This window comes from Stegodyphus dumicola, chromosome 4 (assembly GCF_044657685.1).
Source record: "Stegodyphus dumicola isolate Sdum_Otavi_A_Nest chromosome 4, ASM4465768v1".
Taxonomy (NCBI): domain Eukaryota; kingdom Metazoa; phylum Arthropoda; class Arachnida; order Araneae; family Eresidae; genus Stegodyphus; species Stegodyphus dumicola.
Window position 1 is genome coordinate 99,211,688 of NC_140771.1, and position 24,659 is coordinate 99,236,346.

General features: G+C 34.7%; 1 protein-coding gene across 6 annotated transcripts in view; it reads right to left on the bottom strand.

Moving 5' to 3' along the window:
- LOC118200740 (alanine aminotransferase 2-like) overlaps positions 1-24,659 on the bottom strand; it is a 114,460-nt gene that overhangs the window by 89,082 nt on the left and 719 nt on the right. For 4 of the 6 annotated variants that reach the window (XR_015040721.1, XM_085815260.1, XM_085815261.1 and 1 more), the window contains exons 2-4: positions 9,254-9,343; positions 8,132-8,240; positions 5,689-5,819 (exon numbers count right to left, since the gene is read on the bottom strand). Coding sequence is in view for 5 of the 6 variants with exons in the window: in XM_085815260.1 (XP_085671386.1) it covers positions 5,689-5,819; positions 8,132-8,240; positions 9,254-9,343 (330 nt within the window). In the remaining variant the exon portion in view is untranslated. Of the gene's footprint in view, positions 1-5,688; positions 5,820-8,131; positions 8,241-9,253; positions 9,344-15,471; positions 15,577-24,659 lie in introns of those variants that run through there. The other 2 variants (XM_085815264.1, XM_085815263.1) reach the window with 2 other exon arrangements.

Genomic DNA, 24,659 nt, shown 5'->3' on the forward strand with positions numbered 1-24,659 from the left:
TTGTGAGTATTATTGTTTACATTTATAAATACTGTTTAATAGTGATATATAAATGTACGAGTAACATTGTTTACATTCATACATGCTGTTTAATAAGGATATATACATTTTACTTAAAGGTATAATTATTAATTCTAAAATACTGTATTGTGAATAAAATCGAAATAACAACAAATTCAACTTCATCTTTCCAACTTCATCTCTCCCCCCTGACCTCTCATATAATTATGGCTTACCTAGCCAAAGCACGAAAAGAGGATTTAAAAACTCTCGCTGCAGAACTGGGTTTCACTGTAAACGACACTATGCGAGTAATAGATCTTAAAGATCTTATTGTCAATTCTGACACTTATGATGAGGCTTTTACCAGGAATCTTCTGGAAACTTTAATCGAAACTAGACAACAAAAACAACGTGAAAGCAACGATCTGGAGACACGTCAAAGAAAAGAAGAACTTTTATTAGAATTGGAACGTTTAAAGTTAAACCTGGCAGCTGCTAGCTCAAACCCTAACTATGCCACCTTTGCTTCAAATGCAGCTATTGGAACAAATATTCAACACCTAATCCCTAAATTTACAGGAACTTCTGACATTGCAACCTACCTGAAAATTTTTGAAAGACAATGTGAGAAAGTTAATATAAAACAAATAGATTACATCACTCATCTCCTACCTCTTCTGCATATAGACATTTCGCAAATTATTTTAAGAGAACCAAAAGACAAATTAGAAGATTATTCTTACATCAAGAAGATTCTGCTACAAAGATTCAAATTAAATGCTGAATCATTTCCAATTAAACTTACTACACACCAAAAACATCCTGGGTCCTTATGGAAAGATTTTGCTTACGAATTAAACAAGAGTCTCGAAGAGTGGCTTCATAGTCTCGATGTTACAGACTTTGAATCACTCAAAGACTTGGTCCTGACGGATCAGCTTAAAAGAAGAGTCAGTAGTGACGTTAAGGAGCATTTTATTGATAACAAAATCGAACAAGTGACATACAGGGAACTCAAAACCTTTTCAAATCGTGTTCAGCAACAAACAGAGGAAAAGCGACCTCCTTTAACATGCTATGGGTGCGGAAAAACTGGTTTTATCAACTCTAAATGTCCAGACTGTAACCCCCCAAAGACTTCAAATTCATCAAATTTTGGCACTATCCAAATCCGATCCTGTTTATCTTCCACTCGGACTGCTGTATTTCCAATTAGTATTGGTGGTGTTTCCGGTACAGCTTTCGCCGACACTGGTGCTAGTCACTCAATTGCAAGTGAATCCCTCTATCATATTCTGCAAAAACAAGATGCAGCATTTGAAAAGACAACACTACAGGTGTCTTTCGCTGATGGTTTGGTATCTGAAAAAGAGGTACTTCGCACCGAACAAATCATTCTTCTCGAAGGCAGAGAGTTCAAAACTCCGCTCCTTGTGTTGCCTGATGCCAAAAATAACTCGACTCTGTTAGGAACTGACTTCCTTCAAAAAGCTAAAATTGTTTTAAATCTTGCTGAAAATAAGTGGAACTTTTCTGATGAACCTCGAAGAAAATATAGCTTCGTGAAACCTCATCAATCCCAAGTACTGGAAGAAACCCCAGTTGTTGTAAACAACTGCCGACTACGAGAAAATGAAGGACAGCAATTAACTACAGCCCAACGGCTTGCAACTGATGCATTGCTTAACAAATATCACACTGTCTTCAAAGTAGGGGGAGAAACCACTAATCAAAAGCCATCTGGCTTACTTCAAATTCCAGTCTGTGCTCAACGTTTTGAAACCTTGTAAATTGATCTTTTCGGTCCCCTTCCTGAAACACCGTCTGGTGAAAAATGAATTTTTATTGTGCAGGATTGTGCTACGAAGTGGACAGAACTATTTGCTTTAAAGGAAGCCACGGCCAGAGAATGTGCCACTATTCTTTTGGAGGAAGTTGCCCTTCGATTTGGGTTATCCAGGAAAATAATAAGTGATAATGGTACCCAGTTTACTAGTGCTGTTATGCAACAACTATGCTATATCTTGAACATTGATCAAAGTCTTACTCCTGTCTATCACCCACAATCTAACCCAGTTGAAAGGAAGAATAAAGATCTGAAACCACGTTTAGCAATACTTGTTGGTAACGACCATCAGTCATGGAAGGATAAACTGCCATTAATAAGGTTTGCTTTGAATACAGCCAAATGTGATTCAACTGGACATTCTGCTTCTTTTCTTCAATTTGCACGAGAGTTACGAACCTTAGATGATGTAAAGCATGATATAAAAGCCGTAATTGAGAACGATAATTTTGTTCCCGAAATTACTCCATATTTGAAACGTTTTGCAAGAAATGTACAACAGGTCGAATTGCATCAAGATAAACAGAAACGTTATGCTGACAGAAAACGAAGAGAAACACCGAAATTCGTTCCTGGAGATAAAGTTTGGGTCACCCGTCACCCAATCAGCAAAGGTCCACTGAAGAAAACTGCTAAATTCATGCCCAAGAGAGATGGTCCTTATGTGATAGTGACTACAAGATCTCCAACCACTTATGATATTGCCGATCCTCATGAACCAGACAAAATTCTCGGCAAGTATCATGTTTCAGCCTTGAAACCATATCAAGATCGAAATAAGCAAAACTCAGCTCGTGCAATTCCAGTGGTTCCCTTAAAAGAGGACGCCCGAAACGTGTAATACCATCCGAATCTGCACCTGTTGCACAAGGTGCTGGTGACGCAAAATCTACTCCTCGTCAAACTGGAGCCCGTCCATCTGATTCTCCGCCCGCTGCACAAAGTAGACAAATGTCAGTTCCTGACTTCTTGCCGAGACGTCTACGAAGTCAGAGGGATAGAATGTAACAGACCTATTTAAGTGTAATTGAACTATTTTTATTCATTTATATTTATTATTATTAATGTAACAGACCTATTTAAGTGTAATTGAACTATTCGCCATGAACTCATGAACTGTAACCGAACTATTTTATTTAAATGCCATCTCGTGGCGATATGAAAAAACGTCAGTCGAACTCCAGCCGCCATGATGTTAGTTTACTATGTCTCTGTTATTCAACTGTTTGATGTTCCATTTGGTATATGTTTCATTTTTATGTATATTTCTTTTGTTTGTAACCGTTCCTGTGTGCTCTGTTAATAAATCCTTTTAAAGCTAGCCGGCATTAGTGTCTATTGAGGAACGGCTACATCACAAAGTTTAAAATTCTGAAAAAGATTCAAAGCTAAATATTTATTGTAGATGTTGGATTGATTATACAACTCTATTACTTCAAATGATTTTTTCCGATAAAGATTTTTATTTAATGCTTAATCATATAATTTTAATATATATTTTTCATGCCCAGTTTTATATGTCATTGAATTGTATTTGTCAAACACTTGCATAAGATTAACCTATTTATAAATATTTCTCCCTGAATAATAGGTTTCCTTCAGAATTTGTTATTACTGTATTGTTGGATAATATTATTATTATATTTTATTTGATTTTTTTACTTCCTTGTACAAAGTAACGGAAGTATTGTAATAGCGGAAAATTTAGGGCATCATATTTCGACGGAAAAATCTACTTTGAATGTTTCCGAATTCACTTGGACCTTTTTTTCCCGTGTGATGTCAGTACATCGCACAGAGTAAAAGACGTTTTTTCCCCAAAAGAAATTGTAAAAGTGGATTTAAAATGGTTTCAAAAGAGATTTTTTTTCGTTATATCTGTACATATTGTTCGTTTGAATTGAATGCACAAGTCCGATGAAAAAGGAACAAGTTTATTATTATCACAACAAAAATGCTTAAATCTCCTTAAATATTCGTGCAGTATTACAATATCTCACAGTAGTTATCTTTTAACTACTCAAACGTTCAAGCGAACTTAATTCAAAACAGCTAGAGAAAGCAGTTTTCTAAACAACAACAAACTAATTAATCATCTAACTAACTGAATTGATAGATTTTACTTCTTTTTTATAAGATTTTTAAATCCCGCGCGAGAACTTTCTGGAACTTTCTCGAAATCAAAAAGAAATATTTATTAAATGTTACATGCACGCGCTCTTGTATTTTCAGTTTCCCGGCTTAGCTTTCTTTTAATATTCGTCACGCGCTGCACTGCGCGGGAAATAAAACCATTTAATTTACAATTCAACTAACATTAGCTATTTAAATACCAAATACGTAACAGTATGTACGTATCTCACATAATTTAAAAAAATTAACCGTAGAGCGTTGAAGTGTTTTATATGGAACTATTATTGTATCTAGTGTGCACCTCTTCCTTTTATTTCAATCCGAAATACTAAATGGATGCACACACACACTATATATATATATATATATATATACAAACTCATTCCTCACTCTGCTTAAAAGTCTTTACCTGGCCTTTTTTTTCTCAGTCTCTTGTCGTAGTCATATACTTCCATTCACAAAAGTGTTTTAAGTGACGAAAATCTTCATGCTTTGCCAATAAAATATTAAAAAAATTTTTTTTTGAGCAAATAGCAAAACCTAACTTTTAATACGTCCCCCTTTTAACTTTTAATTGCAATTATATTTAGGAAAGTTTCGTATGCGTTATGGTAAAATAAAATTATGATACACGTATGAGATGTTTGATTTCCGTACGGTAAACACTGACCAGGATATTTAATTTCAAGATTAGCAGTTTTGGATGTCATTTTGAACTTGCCTTGAGGGATTGGTTAATTGAGTTAGAATAATTCGAAAGTTTCAGTGAAGGGTAGCAAAAAGTGTGTTTAATTTAATAGGCTGTACAAGAAGGTAAATATGAAACCACGTTTGGTTTTTTTGAATGTGTTATTCAGTATATTATTTTTCGAATGTATTCAGGTGCATTGTACTTTGCATTACATTTTGTAAGCGTTTGGCGTTATTTGCTATGCGTATATACATTTAGATACATTTGTAAAAATTTATAGTATAAGTACTCTGCCAATGGTATTTGGAGTATATACTGAGCCTCTGTATATTGTGTATTAAAACAATAAACCCTGTCAGTAACTTTTTTCCATTGTTTTACTAAAAGTTTTATGTAGTAAGTCCCCGATTCTCTAACGAATTGAAAAAGAGAACGCATGAAAATAGCTACCGCAAGAATTATATAGGCATGAGAGAAGTAAAAAGTAGAGAAGAATAAATCGAATCTTAAAGTTCTACATATATTTTAAGACTTGGCGGTAATATTAAACGAATTTAAATGATAAAAAAATAATATTAAATAAAGTTTAAATGAATGTGGATCAACTATTTTTACAACATAGCTCAAACTGTCCACAACAGTCAGCAGTGGAGTTGAAATAAATCATGAAATACGTGAAATCAAAAACTTTACTGTGCACGATGTTTCGAGTAAAAACTTCATTAAACGTTGTTAAACTTTAATTAGAATGCCTAAAACGTAACAATAAATTGAGCCAATTCAAGTCTGAAGAATGTGTTTCCACCTAAGGCGATAAGGTACACCGCATGCAGATAGGAGAAAACTTTCCCTCTCTTTCGTGTTATGGAACGATAGGAGGGAAGATTTTTTTCCCCTTTTGACCATGTAAGACCAGCTGAGTGCGTGCACGTAACAGACATTTTTTTTTCTTTGCCTTTTTTAATATAGACCATCTGCCATCTAGCAAAGTTAAGGGATAAAAATAAATACTTGCCTGTATACCTTGAGTAGCACCAGAACTTAATATAATGTCCAAATAGTTTGTAGGAATGCCATCGCGTCTTTCTATGTATTGAGCAATATGCTTCTTAATTATCTCTACACCCGCACTGTCACTGTAAGAACCTATAATTTGTAAATCTCAATTACTGCAGGTTAAAGAAATTGTATAGAAAAAGTTTATGATGTAATTAAATAACAGCAGATCATATTATACTCAGTATTCTTCTGATAAAATAATACAGATTATTACAAAGGTTTGTTTTGTTGTATATACGTAACATGATTCCCGAGTGGTTGACAGAAAAATACTGTTACACTTGGCAATTCTTAATAGAACAAACGCGTTAGAATAAAATGTTTACTTCTCATTGAGAGCATTATTCCTGTCGCTGCGATAAACGCAACAGCTTCACAAATTAAAATCGAAGAAAAGTACACTAACTACCACATAAGTTTGATATCTGAATCATTTTGTAAATAGCAGGCAACGTAACAGGTATTATTACCTCAAAATCGCTCAAACCCTATTAGACTGCCAAGCGAGTTACACACCGTCTGAAAAGGTATTACAATGTCTTATAAAGGTTTTTAAATAAAGCTTTTTTTTATTTAAGCTTGTATTTAAACAGAAGGCATAAGTTATGCTTAAAATCAAAACTTTGCCATTTCTGGGCATAACAGATATAAGCAGAAGTTAGGAAAACATCTTTGTAGCATCATAGGTGAGTGAGGTATTGTTGAACCTAGCTAAAAGTTAAAGTTCCACATTAATTTTTTGGGAGAACATGGGTGGTAGCCTGAGTGTCTCCCAATCTTCTTCCCCTATCACCAACTCCTCGAGAGAACTTTCGGCTTGCTATGTCTTCTGAGAGTCCCCATGACACACAGATTCTATACTCTTATAAATATCCATGCCTTATTCGGGATTCATATCCGGACTCATCGCTGGTGAGCGTCACGAATATTATACCAGCTGGGCGGCTATTAAAGCAACATAAAGTTGAATTTACAGTTTAAAAAGATTGTTACCGGAGCCTCAGTTTGGCCTGATTAAGCTGGCTAAATACTTTAATGGCGCATTTTAACTTCGGCAAGCAAATGCTAAACGCAGAAATATTAACTAGCAGAGCTGGGAAACAGAGAAGGTGCAAGCATCGTTGCCAGTATCTAGAACATTCAAAACCCTCACTTTAAATGATTTTTAACCTCATTTGCATTCTGGTGAGGGGTAATGGAAAATAAAGTTATAATAAAAGATTCAACTCATAAAAATTGTTCAGTTAGCATAAAATACCTTATAAGTTAATCCTTCAGCACAATGTATTTCAATTGTTGCCACAAAAAATTGCCACATGTGTTGCCTTTTTATATCAAACATCACAATTCAGACTATAAAATTAGACAAAGTTCAAAGTTAGATTAATACTGCTTTTACGGTTGCCTTTACTGATTTTCAGAAGTAATTTGACTAAAGATAGACAAAAATTGCTGTTTTATGGGCTCGGATCAGAATCATTCGCTCACTGAACTGAATCAGTTATTGTTTTTTTTAAGATTCACCATTCGCTAGCAATAACCTTGATGAAAAACAGTGGGAGCGTTAGTCAAATCAAGAGAGGTTAGTGAGAATAGAACTAAGAGCGGAAAGAATTGGATGAGTAGGGGGATCGGGAATAGTTAACCTGGCAAGAACCAATAGCAGAAACAAACGAACAAATAGTACGGCGGAAGAATAAGTTTAATCAAACGCTAACTGCCTGAACTAATTCCTTTCTAAGTTCTGAGATTTTCCCAAACTCCTTTTTACGTACAACTGACAGTAAAATTCTAGAATAAACGGTTTTCAAAAAGTTGATTAGGGATAAAAATTAAACTGCCTTTTAACCTGGGGGAGAATAAACATTATTTTCTATCGTAAAATGAGAAACGAACTTTTCTAGCACGCTTCTAATAAGAGCTGCATTCTTTTTCTCGCCAATCATGCTTTTGCTCTTCCAGTAAAGGAATTAATTTGTGAACGAATAGCACTTCTCTGTTCCTGGCACGCCTGCAACACGAACTCTCTGTGAAGTGTAAAATAGCTAGCACTCCGTTTTCTAGAATCAAAGCTGATATACTCAGTAAAGTTGATTGGTTCTTAGAATCAGTTCCGGAGCGAATCAACCAACATTAAATCTGAGAAAGATCTGGCTTGAAGAAACAGAGCCTTGTCAGACTATTTTGCGATGGCAGAAATGAATTTTAAGAATAAAAAATATTACACATATGTGTAATTAGTTGAAATTAGCCACATAGTGGAAATTATGTAACAGGAAAATAAAAAGTTTAGAGAGCTGTCTGTTGTATTTTATTATAATAGCAAAAGTAGCTTGAACATATTTATACTACTTTAACATATATTAAGAAAAAATAATTTACTCTGTAGCTGTACAAACCAACACTTCCCCCTCCACAGAATTTAAGAATATCACGTGCTCTTTCCTTCACATCATCTGGAAATCCCTCATCTTTCATCAAAACTGGATATGCACATAGTGTTAACACCTGAAAATAATTAAAAAAATTATATCATAAAACAATTTTATATCATAAAAGAATCTTCAAAAAGTAGTAACAATTTGTTGAAATATGCCTAATCAAGAGGTAATGAACTGTAATTAAAAATGATTATTAAATTTTACAAAAGAATTTTAAGTCCAACACCAGAAGTGCATAAATAGCATATGGCGGCCGCGGAGTAGTTGTTTCTTTATGGCTCGCCATCTCTGAGCCTTCGGACTTTAAATGGTTACTCATGGCGACATCTATGAGTCGACAATAAGAACTGCGATGCAAAATCCTCGAAAGCCTTAGAAGGACAAAAAGTGAGGACCATTTGGCGCTTTACCGATCACTCCAAAACAACTGTCATGAAGTATGCATTAAATAGCCGGGTCTTTCGTAAACTACACGACCAGTGTCAAGAAAGTTTAGCGATTTGCACTGTATTTGTCATCAAAGCCTCTCGATTTCAGAAAAGCTGACGGATCAATGATCCAGTTGCTTCTCTGATATCGTTTCAACTATAATGAATCAGAGGACAAAAATAACCGAGAAATTAAGAAGGCGCGACCAGTTTAGTCTGTAGGTTGTTTTCAGACTGAGCAACTGGTTAGAATGCTCTTAAACTCTCAAGAGACTCTTACTAATAGCAAGATCCACACATAATGATTGCAATAAATTTACTTTCAATATTTGTTTCTTTGTTTTCAGTGTGTTTACGTATTGTTAATAGAGCATCCCATAGATTTATAAAAAATATTTTTTAGTTCTATATGCAGTAAGTAATACGCAATCTAAACAAATCGCAAACTAGTCAGTTACTAATCTTTACATGACGTTGTCCCATCAGCGCAGCCTACGGTCACCCTGAGCACAGTACAAGAAAATAAGAGCTGTCATTCACTAAAAGCTAAATGCATATCTGTTTATAGGTTATAGTTAATAGAATGGTGTGATTATTTTCAAAACAATTTCTAAAAATATCAGAATTATCAGAATATGATGTACTTTTTTACCTGTCGAAGAAAAGTCAGTGGTTTCTGACCCATAGCATGGCAGTCTCCAATGTGAGTTTTGATAACCTCAGTAAAAGGTTTCTTCATGCCCTATTAAAAAATTAAATCAATGATATAATTTGCTTTTCTTTTTATGATACATTAAGTGCTGCTTAATGCGATCTCGTTTATCCACGACTATTTTGGTAACATTTACCGAATGCTAACCCGCGAGAACATGCACTCATTTTCAAACACGAGAACTCGCGCCAGGTATCTCATACCCTAGTGCATTTGTGCTCCTGAAATATGAAGTAATGCTTTTTATAAGCAAACCAAATATAATTAAGTATTAAAAATAATAGATTAAAGAATTTTAGTGAATTTAATTATGCATACTTTTTTCACATACATGGAGACTTTTTTTGCATTTTTGACACATAAACCTTGATTTTTCTGTCCTTATTACATGGACAAAATGCACATCGTTTATAATTTCCTTTGAGTTTTTTTACAGGCGGTTCGCTATTAACGATTTCCAGTTCCTTAGAAATGCTAGCATAAGTTGTTTTTCTTTCAGGCTTACGTTTTCTGTGTTGCTCTGAAAGAACGAATCCGAATATCTTCAAAAAGAAACGTCTGTTTCTGAACTGTGTGGTAGGATGTTTCATGGACATCAACAAAATCCTGGCATTAATAGCAGCCACATTCAGCAGCATAGAGTGTATGCTGAAGCCATTTCGTCGACAACGTCCACAGCTCCTTTTGTAAGATTATAAAATGAGATGATATCTGGCTTTTTCAATTCCATGGTCATTTCGTCTATTTTATCATCAGTATGCATTGTGGATAACATAACTACATTCTTGTTCTTTTTCGCAGAATATGAAAAAATTGTTGTTTCTTTTTGAAATCCGAAGACTGAAGAGTAGAACTCCTTTTTCACCAAAAATTCAGGCGGTATTTCTCTTTTATTTTGTCTAAGTGTTCCAACTATTGTAATTTTCTTTTTTAAAAGTTCTTGTGCTAGTTCATATCCCTTATAACAATTGTCAGTTGTCAAGTTGCGTCCAGAATTGAAAAGTTTTGTCATCAACAGCATCACAATGGCTTTCGAACTACAGTCTATTTTGAAGGGTCTATCAGGTTGTTGACCAGCATAATTCTCCATATTTCAGGTATAAAATACTTTAGAATCTACTAGTGCAAATATCTTGATGCCATACTTAGCAGGACTTTTGAGCATATACTGCCTCAATCGGCACCGCCCCCGAAAAGTTTCTAGTTTGTAGAGTTGCGCGCCTCCAACTTGCACGCAACCAAGAGGTGACTGTTGAAACTGGATAAATAACAGAGTCTTGCTAAGGGTTTAAGTCCCTTTTTATTCAACGTAATAAATTACAAGTGCGTGCTCTTGACGCTCACAAACTACGCCAACTCGGCGGTAAAATAAAAATAAGAACCTGAAAAGAAACTAATAACAAGACTCTAACTACGAGGCTCTCTAAAAGTAACTAACCTCACCGCGTTTTACAATACCGCTGCTAATTCAGCAAACTTGAAGATCACGTCGAACGATTAACAATTCTTCAAGGCAAGCACACAGGCCGAAACGCGGGGTTCTTCAATTTCTAACTACCTCCGCGCTCGTGAAGTAAGAACAGCACACCTCGAACTCGTTTCCTTTCTATTTAACTCAGAATACTTCCGCTGATAATTTGATTCCTTGCGCGTTCAACTAAAATTTACATACTCGGGCATTGGCAGTTCCAGGGGAAAGTAAGGCTTGACAGGAAAGATAGTTTAAACTTAAAATAAATGTTAGTTAAAATAAATATAAACCCTACATTTGCCGCTGCCAGAATTTGGTAAACTTGGAAGCAGGTCCTACAAACGACCTGTTTTTAGTATCTATAATTCTGAAATAACTCTCGAGAGCCTCGTTCACACAAAAAAAATCTTATGTAACAACTTGTATACTAAATTTCTGTGTATACTTATAACTCTCTGTTCTTACAGCAACTTTTCCTGGACTTCATCAATCAATCTTGGCCTTTTCCTTCCAGCATCTGGAAGGAATAAGTATCAGTATCTTTCTAAATACATTATAATTTACACTTTCTTGACACAATAAATTTTTGTTTTTAAACGATTCGTTTTCCTTAGTTATTGCTTAATTCACATTCATTCAATTTTTCAAGCATTAATTTAACTTTACCCTGGCTCTCCACCATGTGTGGTGTCAAACGGGAATATTCGTGTTTTAGTCTTACAACACTTCCCCTAACCACCATGATTTGTTAGAATTCAACGACCAAATAGACACACCTTACTCGACATTCTACAACTCGATGAGCTACTTTAACATTCTTAGAAATTCAAGTGTAGGTGGAGAACCCTACAAAACACATTCATTCTAACTTCCCCCTCATTCATCTTTAAACATGCAGGCTTTCGCTCTAAAGCATGACTTTATCTACAGTTTAATACTTAAATTTTGAATTCATTGCTTTTGAGCATTTTACTTTTAGCATCTAAAATTTTATGCTTCTAGACTAAATTCTACTTTTACATAACATTCAAGTATTTACGTACATTTACAAAATTTTAATACATATGATTTTTACAATTTACCATAAAATGAATAAGAGAAAATAAATTTTTACTTTACTCATTCTTCGCCAAGCTGGCGGCACTGAAACTAAAATTCTTATTAATACAAGAATACGAAGTTATTTTTATCTTCGGCCAAATTTTGGCTTTAACATAACAGAATTAGTCTTTCGACCAACAGAAAATGCTTGTTTTTAGCTTTTATACTTAAAGAAAATAATACTTTTGCCTTAGCTAAATAAAGTAAAACAAAACTAAGTCTCAACCGAGACATATTGACTTTCGTCAAAACATAGAACTTCGTACTTATGCATAACATTTCGGAACAAAAGTGAAAAAAAAATTATAGAAGATTTTAACTTACCTTTGAGTTTTCGATGATTGAAACTCCGTCATTCTTTTCTGGCAATATTGTTCCCAAGTTTTAGGTTTCATGGACGTCAATCTTCTCCTTACTGACCTCCGAGTGTCGTCCACATTAGTTTTTCTTTTGCGTCCTCTGCATGCTGGCCTCTTGGCGGAGTAATCGTCGGGTTGTTGTCGTTTCCGTTTTTCCATTGGACGGCTGGTCTTGACGTCCTCCGGTCTGGAGTCCTTCTTGAATTTCTTCTGTTGTTCCTGGTATTTTCGTTCCTCCTGTTGCCGTTTCAGTTTCCTGAACGGCGGCCTTGCTGGCACCTGACTCTCTGGCCCTGGGAGCGTTCTCCTTGATGTATAATTTCTCCTGCGATACGTTGTAGATGGTGTTTTCCTCTTTACCACGGTTTCTTTACGCGGTGCATCTGTATTCTTGTTTTTCTTAAATGCTGGAGTTTGAAAGTTTTTATTTTTTCTTTTTGGTACCGTCGTCCGGGTTGTAGAAGGGCTAGGTCTCTCTTCAGTTCTCTGCTTCTTGGGTGGTGGAACAGTTGTTGTTATTTCTGGACCTTCTACTTCGTTTAGACTTGAGCCCTGCAAGGAACTTTTAAGGATTTCAAAATCATTTGGATTATAGTATTTTTTCACCTGGTCGGGACTTGCTTTACAGATTTCCCCTCTCTCGTTCTTAAGGTATAATACGACTCCTTTGATTTCCTGAATTACATAGGGGGCCTTCAAATTTTGGAGCTAGCTTTGCCGTAAAATTGTCTGGGGCACTTGATAAAGAAAATTTCCGCTTCAATACTTTATCCCCAACTTTAAAATCTGCTTCACGGCGTTTTCTATCATAATACGCTTTTTGCTTATTTCTTGCCGTATCCGAGCTTTTAAGCGCCTGATCAATAAGTTTTTGCACATCTTTCTGTTTAAACTCTTGCTCTCTGTTGCACAAAGAATAATTTATCTAAAGGCGGAATTAACGTTTGGCCTAAAAATAATTCTGCTGGGGTTTTTCCCGTAGTATCGTGATTTGCCGTTCTTAAAGCATAAGCTAATTCATTTATGTAGCCATCCCAGCGCTTGTGATGTGTGCTCACGTAACTGCGAATTATTTTTACTATGTTTTTATTCACTCTTTCTGCTATGTTTGCCTGTGGTCTATACGGAACCATTTTGATATGACGTATGCCAAGTCCATTGCATATGTTTTCAAATATTTGACTAATGAATTGTTTTCCGTTATCGCTAATGACTTTTATCGGTGCACCGTATTTTAAAATGTATCTGTGTAAGAATGCATCTGCGACTGTTTTGGCTGACGCGCGTTTAAGTGGAACAATTTCTGTCCATTTTGAAAAATGATCTACAATTACTAAAAGAAAACGATTTTTATTAACTCACTCTGGGGGAATGGACCAAGAAGATCTCTGCCTAAAATTTCATTCGGAAATGTAGCGCGAATGCTATTTAAGTATCCTGCCGGGCTGTAATTAATATCATTTATTAACTGACATTGATTGCAGGACCTGACATACGCAGTTACTATTTTGTATAATTGCGGGAAATATACCGCCTCGCGTACCCTTTTTAAAGTCTTTCTGAGCCCTAAATGACCCGCTGTTTTCGCGTCGTGTAATTCCTTCAAAATGCTTAATCGAAGCGAAACTGGGATGACTGGTTTGTACTCGAGATTTTCGTTTGTTGTTTTCGTATAAAATAATAAATTATCTATTATTTCATAGTTTTCTGCTCTATTTCTTATCGCATGGATATCTGTGTGCTCAAAGCTTTCGGGGTGTTTCAAATATGCATAGATATTTCCAAATTCAGGATCAGCTTTCAGTTCAGTGATAATCGTATCTCTAGAATATAAATTTTTGAAGTCAACACAGCGCATTTAAGTTAATTTCCTTCATCGTCCAGTTTTATACGAGAAAGTGTGTCAGCTACATTGTTTTCCTTCCCCGGTTTATATTTTATTCTGAGATTATATTCTTGGAATTTTAAAGCCCATCTTATTAACCTGGGCGTTAAGTTTTTCCCCGAGTAAAGTCTACCAACAGCCGCATGATCCGAAAAGACTGTTACTGGCGCTTTGACGAAATAAACTCGAAATTTGTGTACAGCCATTAATACGGCTAATGTTTCTCTATCTGTAGCTGTATAATTCCTTTGTGTCTGATTCAACGTTTTACTAAAAATGCCAAAAAATGGCTATTTTGCATAAGAATCGCACCCACCGCATAGTCTGACGCATCTGCTGCAATTTCCAGGTTTTCGTCCCCCTCCGGGAATTTTAAAACAGAGGCATTGATGAGCGCTTCTTTTAATCTTTCAAATGCTGTATTTGCTTCCGCTGTCCACGTAAATTTACCTCTCTTTCTTTTGATTACTAAGAGTGGTTCAACAATATTAGCGAAATCTTTTATGAAAGACCGATAATAAGAACATAACCCAAGGAAAGAAGAAAGTTTCTTGGCGGTGTTGGGCGGTGGGAAATTCTTGATGGCTTTTATTTTTGAATCTTGCGTTTCTATATCCTTTTGCGAAATTTTATAACCGAGATATTTAAGTTCTTTAGTTGCGAATTTGCATTTTGAGGCGTTAATTGTAAGACCGGTCTCTTTTAATAATTTAAAACCTTCTTCTAGATCATTAATGTGTTGTTCCAACGTACTACTCGTTATAATTATATCATCTAGATAGATTAAAGTTGATTTTCCTAGGACAGGCTTTAGAACAATGTCCATAGCTCTCTGGAATGTTGATGGGGCCCCACACAACCCAAAGGGCATGCGTAAAAATGCATAAGTGCCCGATTTTGTTATAAACGCGGTTTTATGTATGTCTTCGGGTCTCATAGCTATTTGATAGTAGCCAGACGTTAAGTCCAAAGTAGACATGTATCTTGTCGATTTGATCTGTCTAATAATTTCCTCTATAACCGGCAAAGGGTAAACTGGGAATTTAGTAATACTATTTAGTTTTCTGTAATCGATAGCAAACCTCCAAGCCCTTTTATCCGAAGGAGGAAACTCGTTCTTTTTCCTACATAGTACGACTGGACTCGCGTACTCACTATTTATGGGCGTTATTATTTTATTCTTTAACATCTCCTGAATATGTTCTTCGATGATTACGTCTTTTTGTTTGTCATAGCGGTAAGTTTAAATCCTACAAGGTTTTTCGGCAGTTAATTGTATCTTATGCGTAACTATTTGGCAACTACCAGGCTTTTCTGAAAACAAGTTAGAAAAATTACTCACCACTTGCTGGATGGCTTGACTTTCATGGTCATTCAGATGGCTAAGGTCCACTTGCGGTTTCTCCACAGGTTCCACCACCCTCTGGTCCATCTCCAGCACCACGGAACTGTCTTGAAAATTCAGCTTGGCCCTCTCGGCCCTTAAAAAGTCCATACCTAAAATAAGAGGATTTTGCAGATTCTTCACTAGAAAAATTAATACTTTGAGGCTTTCCTCTTTTACCTGTATGTTTAATGATAATTTCCCGATGCAGTGACATGTTTTTCCTTGCGCCGCTATAATTTCCGTATTTTTGGTTTTAAATAATCATACCCTATAAAAATTCTTTTTGAAGAAATTTTCGCTCATAAAATTTCCTTCTGCTCCTGTATCGACGAGGGCTTCTACTGGTACATCGCCAACCAGGACTTGTATAATTGGTAGATGTGAGTTTTTTACGATGACCGTATTTAAAAGTCTTTATGAGGGTTTTTTTAAAACTTCCGGGGTCTGGACCCTCCCTTTCACAGGCCCCTCTACTCGTTGAAAGCTTTCCTTTCAATTTGTGCCTTCTGGGTACGCGGATGTTTATTTTCAAATTTTCTTTTTGGGCCTTGACCTTCGAGGTTCGATTAGTTAGCTTGATAGCTCTTTCCCCCATAAGAGCGATTTGCATTTCTGGTTTCCTCATTTGAAGATTTCCTTCGGGTACTTTGAGAATACGTTGCCCCTCTAGCTTTTTCCGCTATTCTGCGATTTTGAAACTTGACCGCCAATTCGAAGAGCTCCTGCAATGTGTTTGGGTTTCTAATTTCGAAGTAGTCTTGAACAGCAGGTAACAATCTTGGTAAGATTATTTGAATAATCTCCGCATCGGGTTTCTTCCCATACAGCATATCCGTCAGCTTAATTTTTCGTAGAATAAAGTCCGTCAACTCTTCTGTATCCCGTTGATAGAAACTATATAGTTCGGCTTCCAGCCTTGCTCGATCTTTCACTATGGGGAAGGCCTTTACTAACGATTTTTTGAAATTTTCAAATCTATATGTCTGGCTTCCAAATTCCCCTAATAAAAATTTGCCTATATTCTTCCACCATAGCACGGCCTGTCCTCTTAGTGCGGATGTGGCGATGGCAACTTTTTGTCTTCCAGGCACAGGGTAGAGCTGAACGTGATTTTCTAGGCCTTCTAGAAATATCGCCACCGAATTTTTTCCGTCGAAATTGACGTTTGGCTTGATTGACGCTCTCAAAGTCTGGAGCAGGTATCCAAATCATTCCAATTGGCTTGCCATTTCTTGGTGTTGTCCAGCGGCTTCCATCCGATTTTCGGCCATTTCAGTTCGATAAGTGCTCGGTCGCCAATGTAGAGTTGCGCGCCTCCAACTTGCACGCAACCAAGAGGTGACTGTTGAAACTGGATAAATGACAGAGTCTTGCTAAGGGTTTAAGTCCCTTTTTATTCAACGTAATAAATTACAAGTGCGTGCTCTTGACGCTCACAAACTACGCCAACTCGGCGGTAAAATAAAAATAAGAACCTGAAAAGAAACTAATAACAAGACTCTAACTACGAGGCTCTCTAAAAGTAACTAACCTCACCGCGTTTTACAATACCGCTGCTAATTCAACAAACTTGAAGATCACGTTGAACGATTAACAATTCTTCAAGGCAAGCACACAGGCCGAAACGCGGGGTTCTTCAATTTCTGGCTAACTACCTCCGCGCTCGTGAAGTAAGAACAGCACACCTCGAACTCGTTTCCTTTCTATTTAACTCAGAATACTTCCGCTGATAATTTGAATCCTTGCGCGTTCAACTAAAATTTACATACTCTGGCATTGGCAGTTCCAGGGAAAAGTAAGGCTTGACAGGAAAGGTAGTTTAAACTTAAAATAAATGTTAGTTAAAATAAATATAAACCCTACAAGTTTTTCATCAATTGTGACGAATTCTCCAACAGTATATGCATTTTCACAATTTGTAACAAATGTTTCAAAAAAATCTCTGATAGGAGCCAATTTATCGATTGCTTTGATGATCATTGATATTGTCAAAGTGTAGACATCTCATCAAAAAGAGGAATCGAGTGCGACTCATGGTTTTAGGAAGTATTTCAATCTCGTTTCCATCCGTGGCATACAAATCCTTCAAATTAGTGTGCAATGATTTATGAGTTCCACATAAGTATAGCAATCCAAGAAATGCTTTGATTTCGATTTCATTTATCTTTTTTGCATTTCGCTCTCGAGTAAAACGTTCTTGAATCGATTCGATATAAATGTTTGTGCATTGCACCATCATATTTAGCTTGTTGCTATCGAAAACAACATTCCATGCATCTACGGGAGAAGCGAAATCTCTTAAATAAGCTGTATTACCTGAAAGCTTGCTAATTATATTCCTTGAAGGCTTCCTAACATTTTGACGGTATTTTTCCTTCTGCCATTTTGTAACTTTCTTTACCAATATAAAAATCAGTTGGTGACAGTGAACTTTCATCTTTTGTTTCTGTCTCAATTTCAGTAGAAGAATAGTGATTGCTACAGTATATTCTTCATCCTCAGAGGCAACACTATCATCAGATATAGGTTCATCATCACTAGAAACAGTCTCGATAAGGTGCCGAAAATATTCATTTTCTTCGTCGTAATTCAAATAGCGCGTCATAGTTCACAAAACTGAGAGAAAAACCGAAAAATCTGACTGACGCAAGGACTAGCATGGGTATGACATACCTGGACACCTGTTTTTCAAAATCTATTTTTAGAGCTGAACTAGATTTCCCACTGCTGAAAGAATGTTACCTTGAATACAGCTACACGAAATTCTGGCCTAATCCTATAACGAGAAAATAACAAAAACGTTGAATGAAAATGGATCGGCCATGTCATACCCGGTGTGAGTTCTCGCGGGTTAACATCAAAGGATGAAAAATAAAATCCTTCAAAATATAGTAATGGAATTTAACTTATTTAGCGTAAAAATATCAAGAAATATATAAATAGGTATTTTTATAGCATTTTAATTAAGAAAATGCAAAAGTTTGTTTATGAATTGTTCATAATATCTTTCAAAAGCTTACTTATGAACTGTTTATAATGTTTCTGGAAATTCTTTGAAAAGGAAGAAAACACGCCAATGTAAAATTTTAAATTAAGCGAAAGAATGCCATAGATGTTTGCCATAGATGTTTTCGGGAAAATGTTTTTCAAAGAAACAGAAAAAAATCTGCAGAATTTTTTTTGGAAGAAAAAAAAGACTTATGTCTGATTGCTCTCAAACTCGAGAGAGATATTTAAAACCTATGTCAAACTAAGGTTGCTTTTTATGTCTAATTTTAAATGATTGAAATAGAAACCAAGGTATTGGCGGCATTTCTCTGCCACTTGGGCAATTTCTATAATCTGTTTTGATCATTCTTTCTCTTTTGATCTTTTATAATTTCTATAATCTCTTTGATCTTTGATTCTGCGGATTTATCTTTTATTAGGCAACTTAACCTTTAGTTCAAAAATTTTATTCTATAATAGTTTGATCATATTAACCAAACTGTTCAGCGCAATAAGAGAGATATTTTCTATGTTTTCGTATATGAACGGGCGGGACTTCGGCAAATCGATAATAATATCTGAATAACAACCGTGATCGCATCAAGGGACGCCATTATATTTACAAATTTAAACCTGAAAAATATAAAAGGACACTATTTTTTTGTTACTTTACTGTGATGTATATGAGCAGCCAAAGAAAAGTTTCTTCGGGGCGGCAAAGATTGAAAATAAATAATGACAACCAAAATTAAATATATTTTAATTTAATGATTTAATTTTGGTGCTTCATAATTTTATCATAGAATAAAATATTGTATTAATACAAAACACATCTACTATATATGCCTGAAATACAAAAAACACATTTTTACTCGATTTTGGAGATAACGCAAATGCCCATTTCTTTCTCTCCGCGGCCATTCGTGATTATACACATGCATTTAAACTGTCCAAGAAGGAACTTAGATGCAATCATTTCAATAAATTCATTGAATCATGGATAGAAATATGAGCAATACAAATATGCTCCTCATTACAGAATTTATCTTACTCCATTTCTTTTGTGCGCTCAAGTCCTACCTTAACATCTTTTGCATCCGCTGAAAGAAATATGATGAGAATTTTCGCTTTTACGAACAAAAGAAGTCTTAGCACGGAAATATCTTCAGCGTTATTTTATGCAGAAAAGTACGACATAAAATCTGAAACAAAAAGTCTTAAATCAGTTTTATAGTTCGACTGTCTTGGAGAAAGAAGATAAAGTATGTGAGTACTATTATACTGCAAGCCCTTTAACATACTATTATACTGCAAGCCTTTTTCATAATGCTACAGCAGAAGATAAACCTCGAAGCTAAAACCTGGAGCAGGTAGACATGCGAACTACAGACGAAGTGACCTGATGAACACAAATAGTTGATTGGTTAATAGATTATCTTAGCCTTCTCATTCGCACATCCTAGTCACTAGTATCTTCCCCCGTATGACGACTACGTTTAACTCATCACTATTACTATTATCTACTCTATCCACTCGAATTCGTCAACTGCCTACCTGGTTAAGGATTGCGAATTATCGCAGCTCATGTAATTTCTTTTAACTAATCTGTCAAGCAGTAAAAGCCCGAACTAGTGACAAGTAACTAGAGATATTTGTTGTACCAAATAATGGCAAATGAACAGAAAATGTTAACATCAGTGTACAATGAAATAATCCATCAAGTATTCAATGAAGGTATTCAGATGTTCTTCCTTAGGTAAGGAATAAAGCGAAGAATAAGGGTTATAGAGTCTCGTATTCTTTGGGAAAATCAAATGTAGGAGAAATCTTAAGACTAAAAGCGAATTATCGCTATGTCTTGTAAGTACCACAGAGAAAGGAAAAATGTGTAAAGGACTCTTTTATTTATTTCAATTAAAACGTTAACAGATGGTACCACTCGTGCTTACAGAGGCCAACAGTTATGGCTCAAATCAAATATAATAGATTAACTAAAACTAAGAAAAGTAGCCTAATGGCTGCACAATTGGAACAACGCACGAGCTGGCTCTGACCTGAGGTCGGCGTAACAAGCTTAATGGCGAGAAGAACACAACGCTGCAGAACTACTCTTAAGGAAAATTAAATTAGCAGCGTGGCCTTTAGAAGGGAGAACATGCTCTGATTCTACCTTCTAAAACCTTCGTTTAAGTACTCTTTTCTTTCTACCTAATTTGAATATTGCGTTAGCTAGAAATTTACATTCTGCCAGCAAAATTTACATCAGGAAGATAGGAGGGATGATTAGCATAAAATAAATGGTTAAAGAACTTAAATGAGACCTTATGGCCTAAAAAATTTTCATTTAAGTCACTAACTATAAAAATGTCATTACGATAAGGAATTACACAAACATTAAGCATTGCATTAAAAGATTTTACATTAATTAATCTAGTTATCTTATTATTCTGGTTTTACTACAGAGTCATTTGTTAAATTCCACCATAATGCAAATTTTGAAGCGTAGAGTTCTTGAGTTTTCGAGAGAGCTTTTGACAGCCTTGCTGACTTTACTTTGTTGCTTCCACTGATATATCAGCTTTAGCTTCTGCAATCCGTATTCATTTCGGGAGTTAGTCCGGAGGCTTGGTTCTACTTTAATTTTCAGCTTTATATCCCTGTCAGGTTGATGTGTTAAAAAATATATTTATTTTAAACCATCATTTAAGTTTGTGATTAGTGTAATTGAAAGGGGAGATAAGATGATAAGATATCTGATTAACTTTACATTTTTGTAGTTTGTTACTTTAAAATAGACACAGCAAGAATTTTTCCTCTCTCTGTCATTACGAATGTAACACGTGTTGTGATCATTGCACAGGACTCATTTTACCTACATTATTTGAAGACTATAGCTCAAGTCAGCCTTCATTAGTGTGTTTTCGTGAATAGAAGTACACTGAATAAAAATCAAGTAAAAAAAATATTGTGAGCTTTTGTTACTATGGTTACAAGGCAAGATGGAACAGGATAATTACCTTGAAGTGCCCGTTTTAAAACGTATCTGAGGCCGGGATCTGTACATTCCAGACACCCTGGTAATAGTGCGAGGAAAAACACCCCTGAAGAGTAGGCTCTCCCATACTTTATCAGCTGTTATCGACCATTCGAGAAGATTTTCGACTCGTCATGTACTTTGAGGGTTCCCTTGTTGTAAAGACATTTTACACTTGCAAACATCCATGACTTTTCCAGGATTCGAACCCGGGTCTATCGGTATGACAGTCAGCGTTACTAACTATCACTATACGGTTTCGACAACCCTATTCTAAAGTAACAAACTTTAAAAATTTCGCATTTTAAAGTAGTATAGAAGCATATGTATTTATGAGTTTATTTTTGTACTAGATCTTACCTAAGGCACAGATTCTTTGGAAGATAATGAAGATGAATCGAGTTTAATTGCATTCCGAATTGAGCTAATCAACTCACCATTTCAATTTCTGTTGCGTGGCTTTAAATAACACTTTGAAAATTCCACTAATAAATAATGCATAAAAAATTAGTTGATTAGTAGAATAGAAAGAATCCCAGATAACTGATTAAAACAGAATAAAAATCTTTATCCATTATTCGCATGTTAATTCTTTTTGCACAAGCTGTCCATTCATCGCCATTCTTACAATTTAGTGCTGCCTTGCGTGGTTAGATAAGCATTTTTGATGGATTAGGCTTGTTCAAAACATTTGCCGTTTTGAATTTAAACATAATTGTTTGTTCGACATATACAGTTCGACTTTTGCCTAAGAATGCTGTACTTTGTTAAACTGAAAACCATTATCTTCTCCAGAATTCAGCCTTCTCAGATCTCAGAACCTAGCCTATCTCAGAAATTAAAAATTTGTAAATCCTACATATTTGATTTTTCCTTCTCTCCCTTTTTCTTATTTCAATTTCTATTCGTGATTTCTCTATTACACTCAAGGCTAAAATAAACAGATGGTGATTATCATTATTGTCTAAAAAGCAAGGTACCTACAGTGGATAAGATTTATTTGTGCTACTCTAGCCTATATTCTACTGAATCAACATAAGTGTTTGTTAACGTAATACTACTTTCCTCAATGACGGGCTCAAGGAAAAAAAAATTAAGACGCAAAACATACTTTAGCAGAACGCTTATATCTCAATAATCCCCAAAATTTTAGTTTTCGTTTGTGGGTTATTTGGTAATCAAAAAAGACCATTACAAAACACACGCAAAAATTAAAAACTGGAAATGTTGAGCCACAGTGGATTCTCAAATTTAGGTAAAATATACAATATTTTGATGATTCTGTATGCTGTCTCAGAATATTTAACTTTTTATAACAGATTTTTAGTACTTTGTAAAATCAAATGATAAAGAACTAGATTAACATATGAATGAGTTTTACACATTTACGTTATACCTTATTTTTTAAAGCATTTTAGTACTTTGTAGTTTATTTCATGGTTCCTTTTACCAAAATTGCAGTATAGTATACCTTCGAACATTTTCCCAGTATATTTAGCTAAAACAATTTCTGAGTATAAACAGAATAGTAAAATTTTAATCTATATAATTCAAGGGTCACCTATTCATGAATTTAATATTAATCATTTTTAAAGTTCTTAGCATGTAACAAAAAGTGTAATAAAATTAGCTATAATAAATCATATAAAATGTTGTTTTAGTTACTTTAAGTAACTCTATTCACTGAAATGTATCATAATTATGATAATAAAAATCAGGTTTCTATGGATATTTAATTAAACTAACATTAACATTACCTTTCATTAAAAATCCCATAATTAATATAAAAGTGAAGTAAAAAGTTAAAAATTATGTTAGTTAAAGTTAAAATTTACTCGATCAGATAGTGCAAATCATCCTAAATGATGGGATGCTTTAATTAAGGATTCATTCATAAACTTGTTACCTATGGAGCAACCATGAAAGCATCCATGCAGCCAGCGCGTTCACCAGAACTGGATCCCATACTGATGTAATGCTTAAGGGTCTAATTAATGCGTTAGGCTGCTGGGTTTAAAAAAAATTAGGCATTGCTACAAAGAAAGGTATAAGATATTTTAGTTTAACGGACAAATTTCTATGTTTTCTATATTTAACAACTTTTTCCTTTAGCCCTCGCCTAGACGCAAATGATATTGAAAATATATTAAAAAAGATATAGGTTTTCAGAGATAGAGGTTTTAGCTATTATTAGCCATTTGCTAGACGATGTTAAGTCGCGCCATTAAAGTTGAACCAACTTTTAGATAGGCTAAATCTGTCTCTGGTTACGGTACTTTTATTGTAAATTCTATTTCTAAAAGCACTATTCTACTTTTTAAAAAGTACCATATTTTACTACACACAAGTTGAGTACGCACAAGAGGCATTTTCTGTTGAATTTCGGGTTAATAAAAGTGTTTATTTAAAATCTTCACAGAAAGTTGTCTCATTTACTTAGGCAGAGCGATAACGCGCTTGTTAGTTTAAGGAACTTTCTGAAGGACTTTAAGTTAATATTACATAGATAAAGGAACTTGAAAACCATATAAAGGAAACCGAAAAAAATTTTTTTTTTTATTTACGAAATAATATCTTATTATCCTATAACATTACGTTTAACGAATATATGTTAAGTTGTATAGTGAATTATGGCAATGGAAGTATTAAAAATGTAATATATTATAAAAGCTGAAATTAGTAATTTTCTACCATTACTAATTTCAACTTTTATAATTTATTAAAGATATAGAAATCTTTAATAAATTTTTTAGATTCAAATATTTATTAAAGATACAGAAAATAGTCTTAAAGAAAAATGAAAAATACTGATTAAAAGCATAAATCTAATTTAAAGTGTTTTTACTACAATTAAAATGATAAAAAGTGTTTCAGCAGACTTTTTATGAAAAATATAATTTTCTACATCATTAATAAATATTTATGAAATAGTAAGACATTCATAAACTAAAGAACCTTAAATCAGGGCTCTATCAAATAATTCGAGTAAGGAATTTAGCTTACAAGGTCATATTGCCATTAAACAAAAATAAGTATGCATTTAAAATTAGGAAAAAGGTACAACATTGTTCTGTCTTTGAAATTTACAACTGAATATCTTGATACATAAGATATAATATAG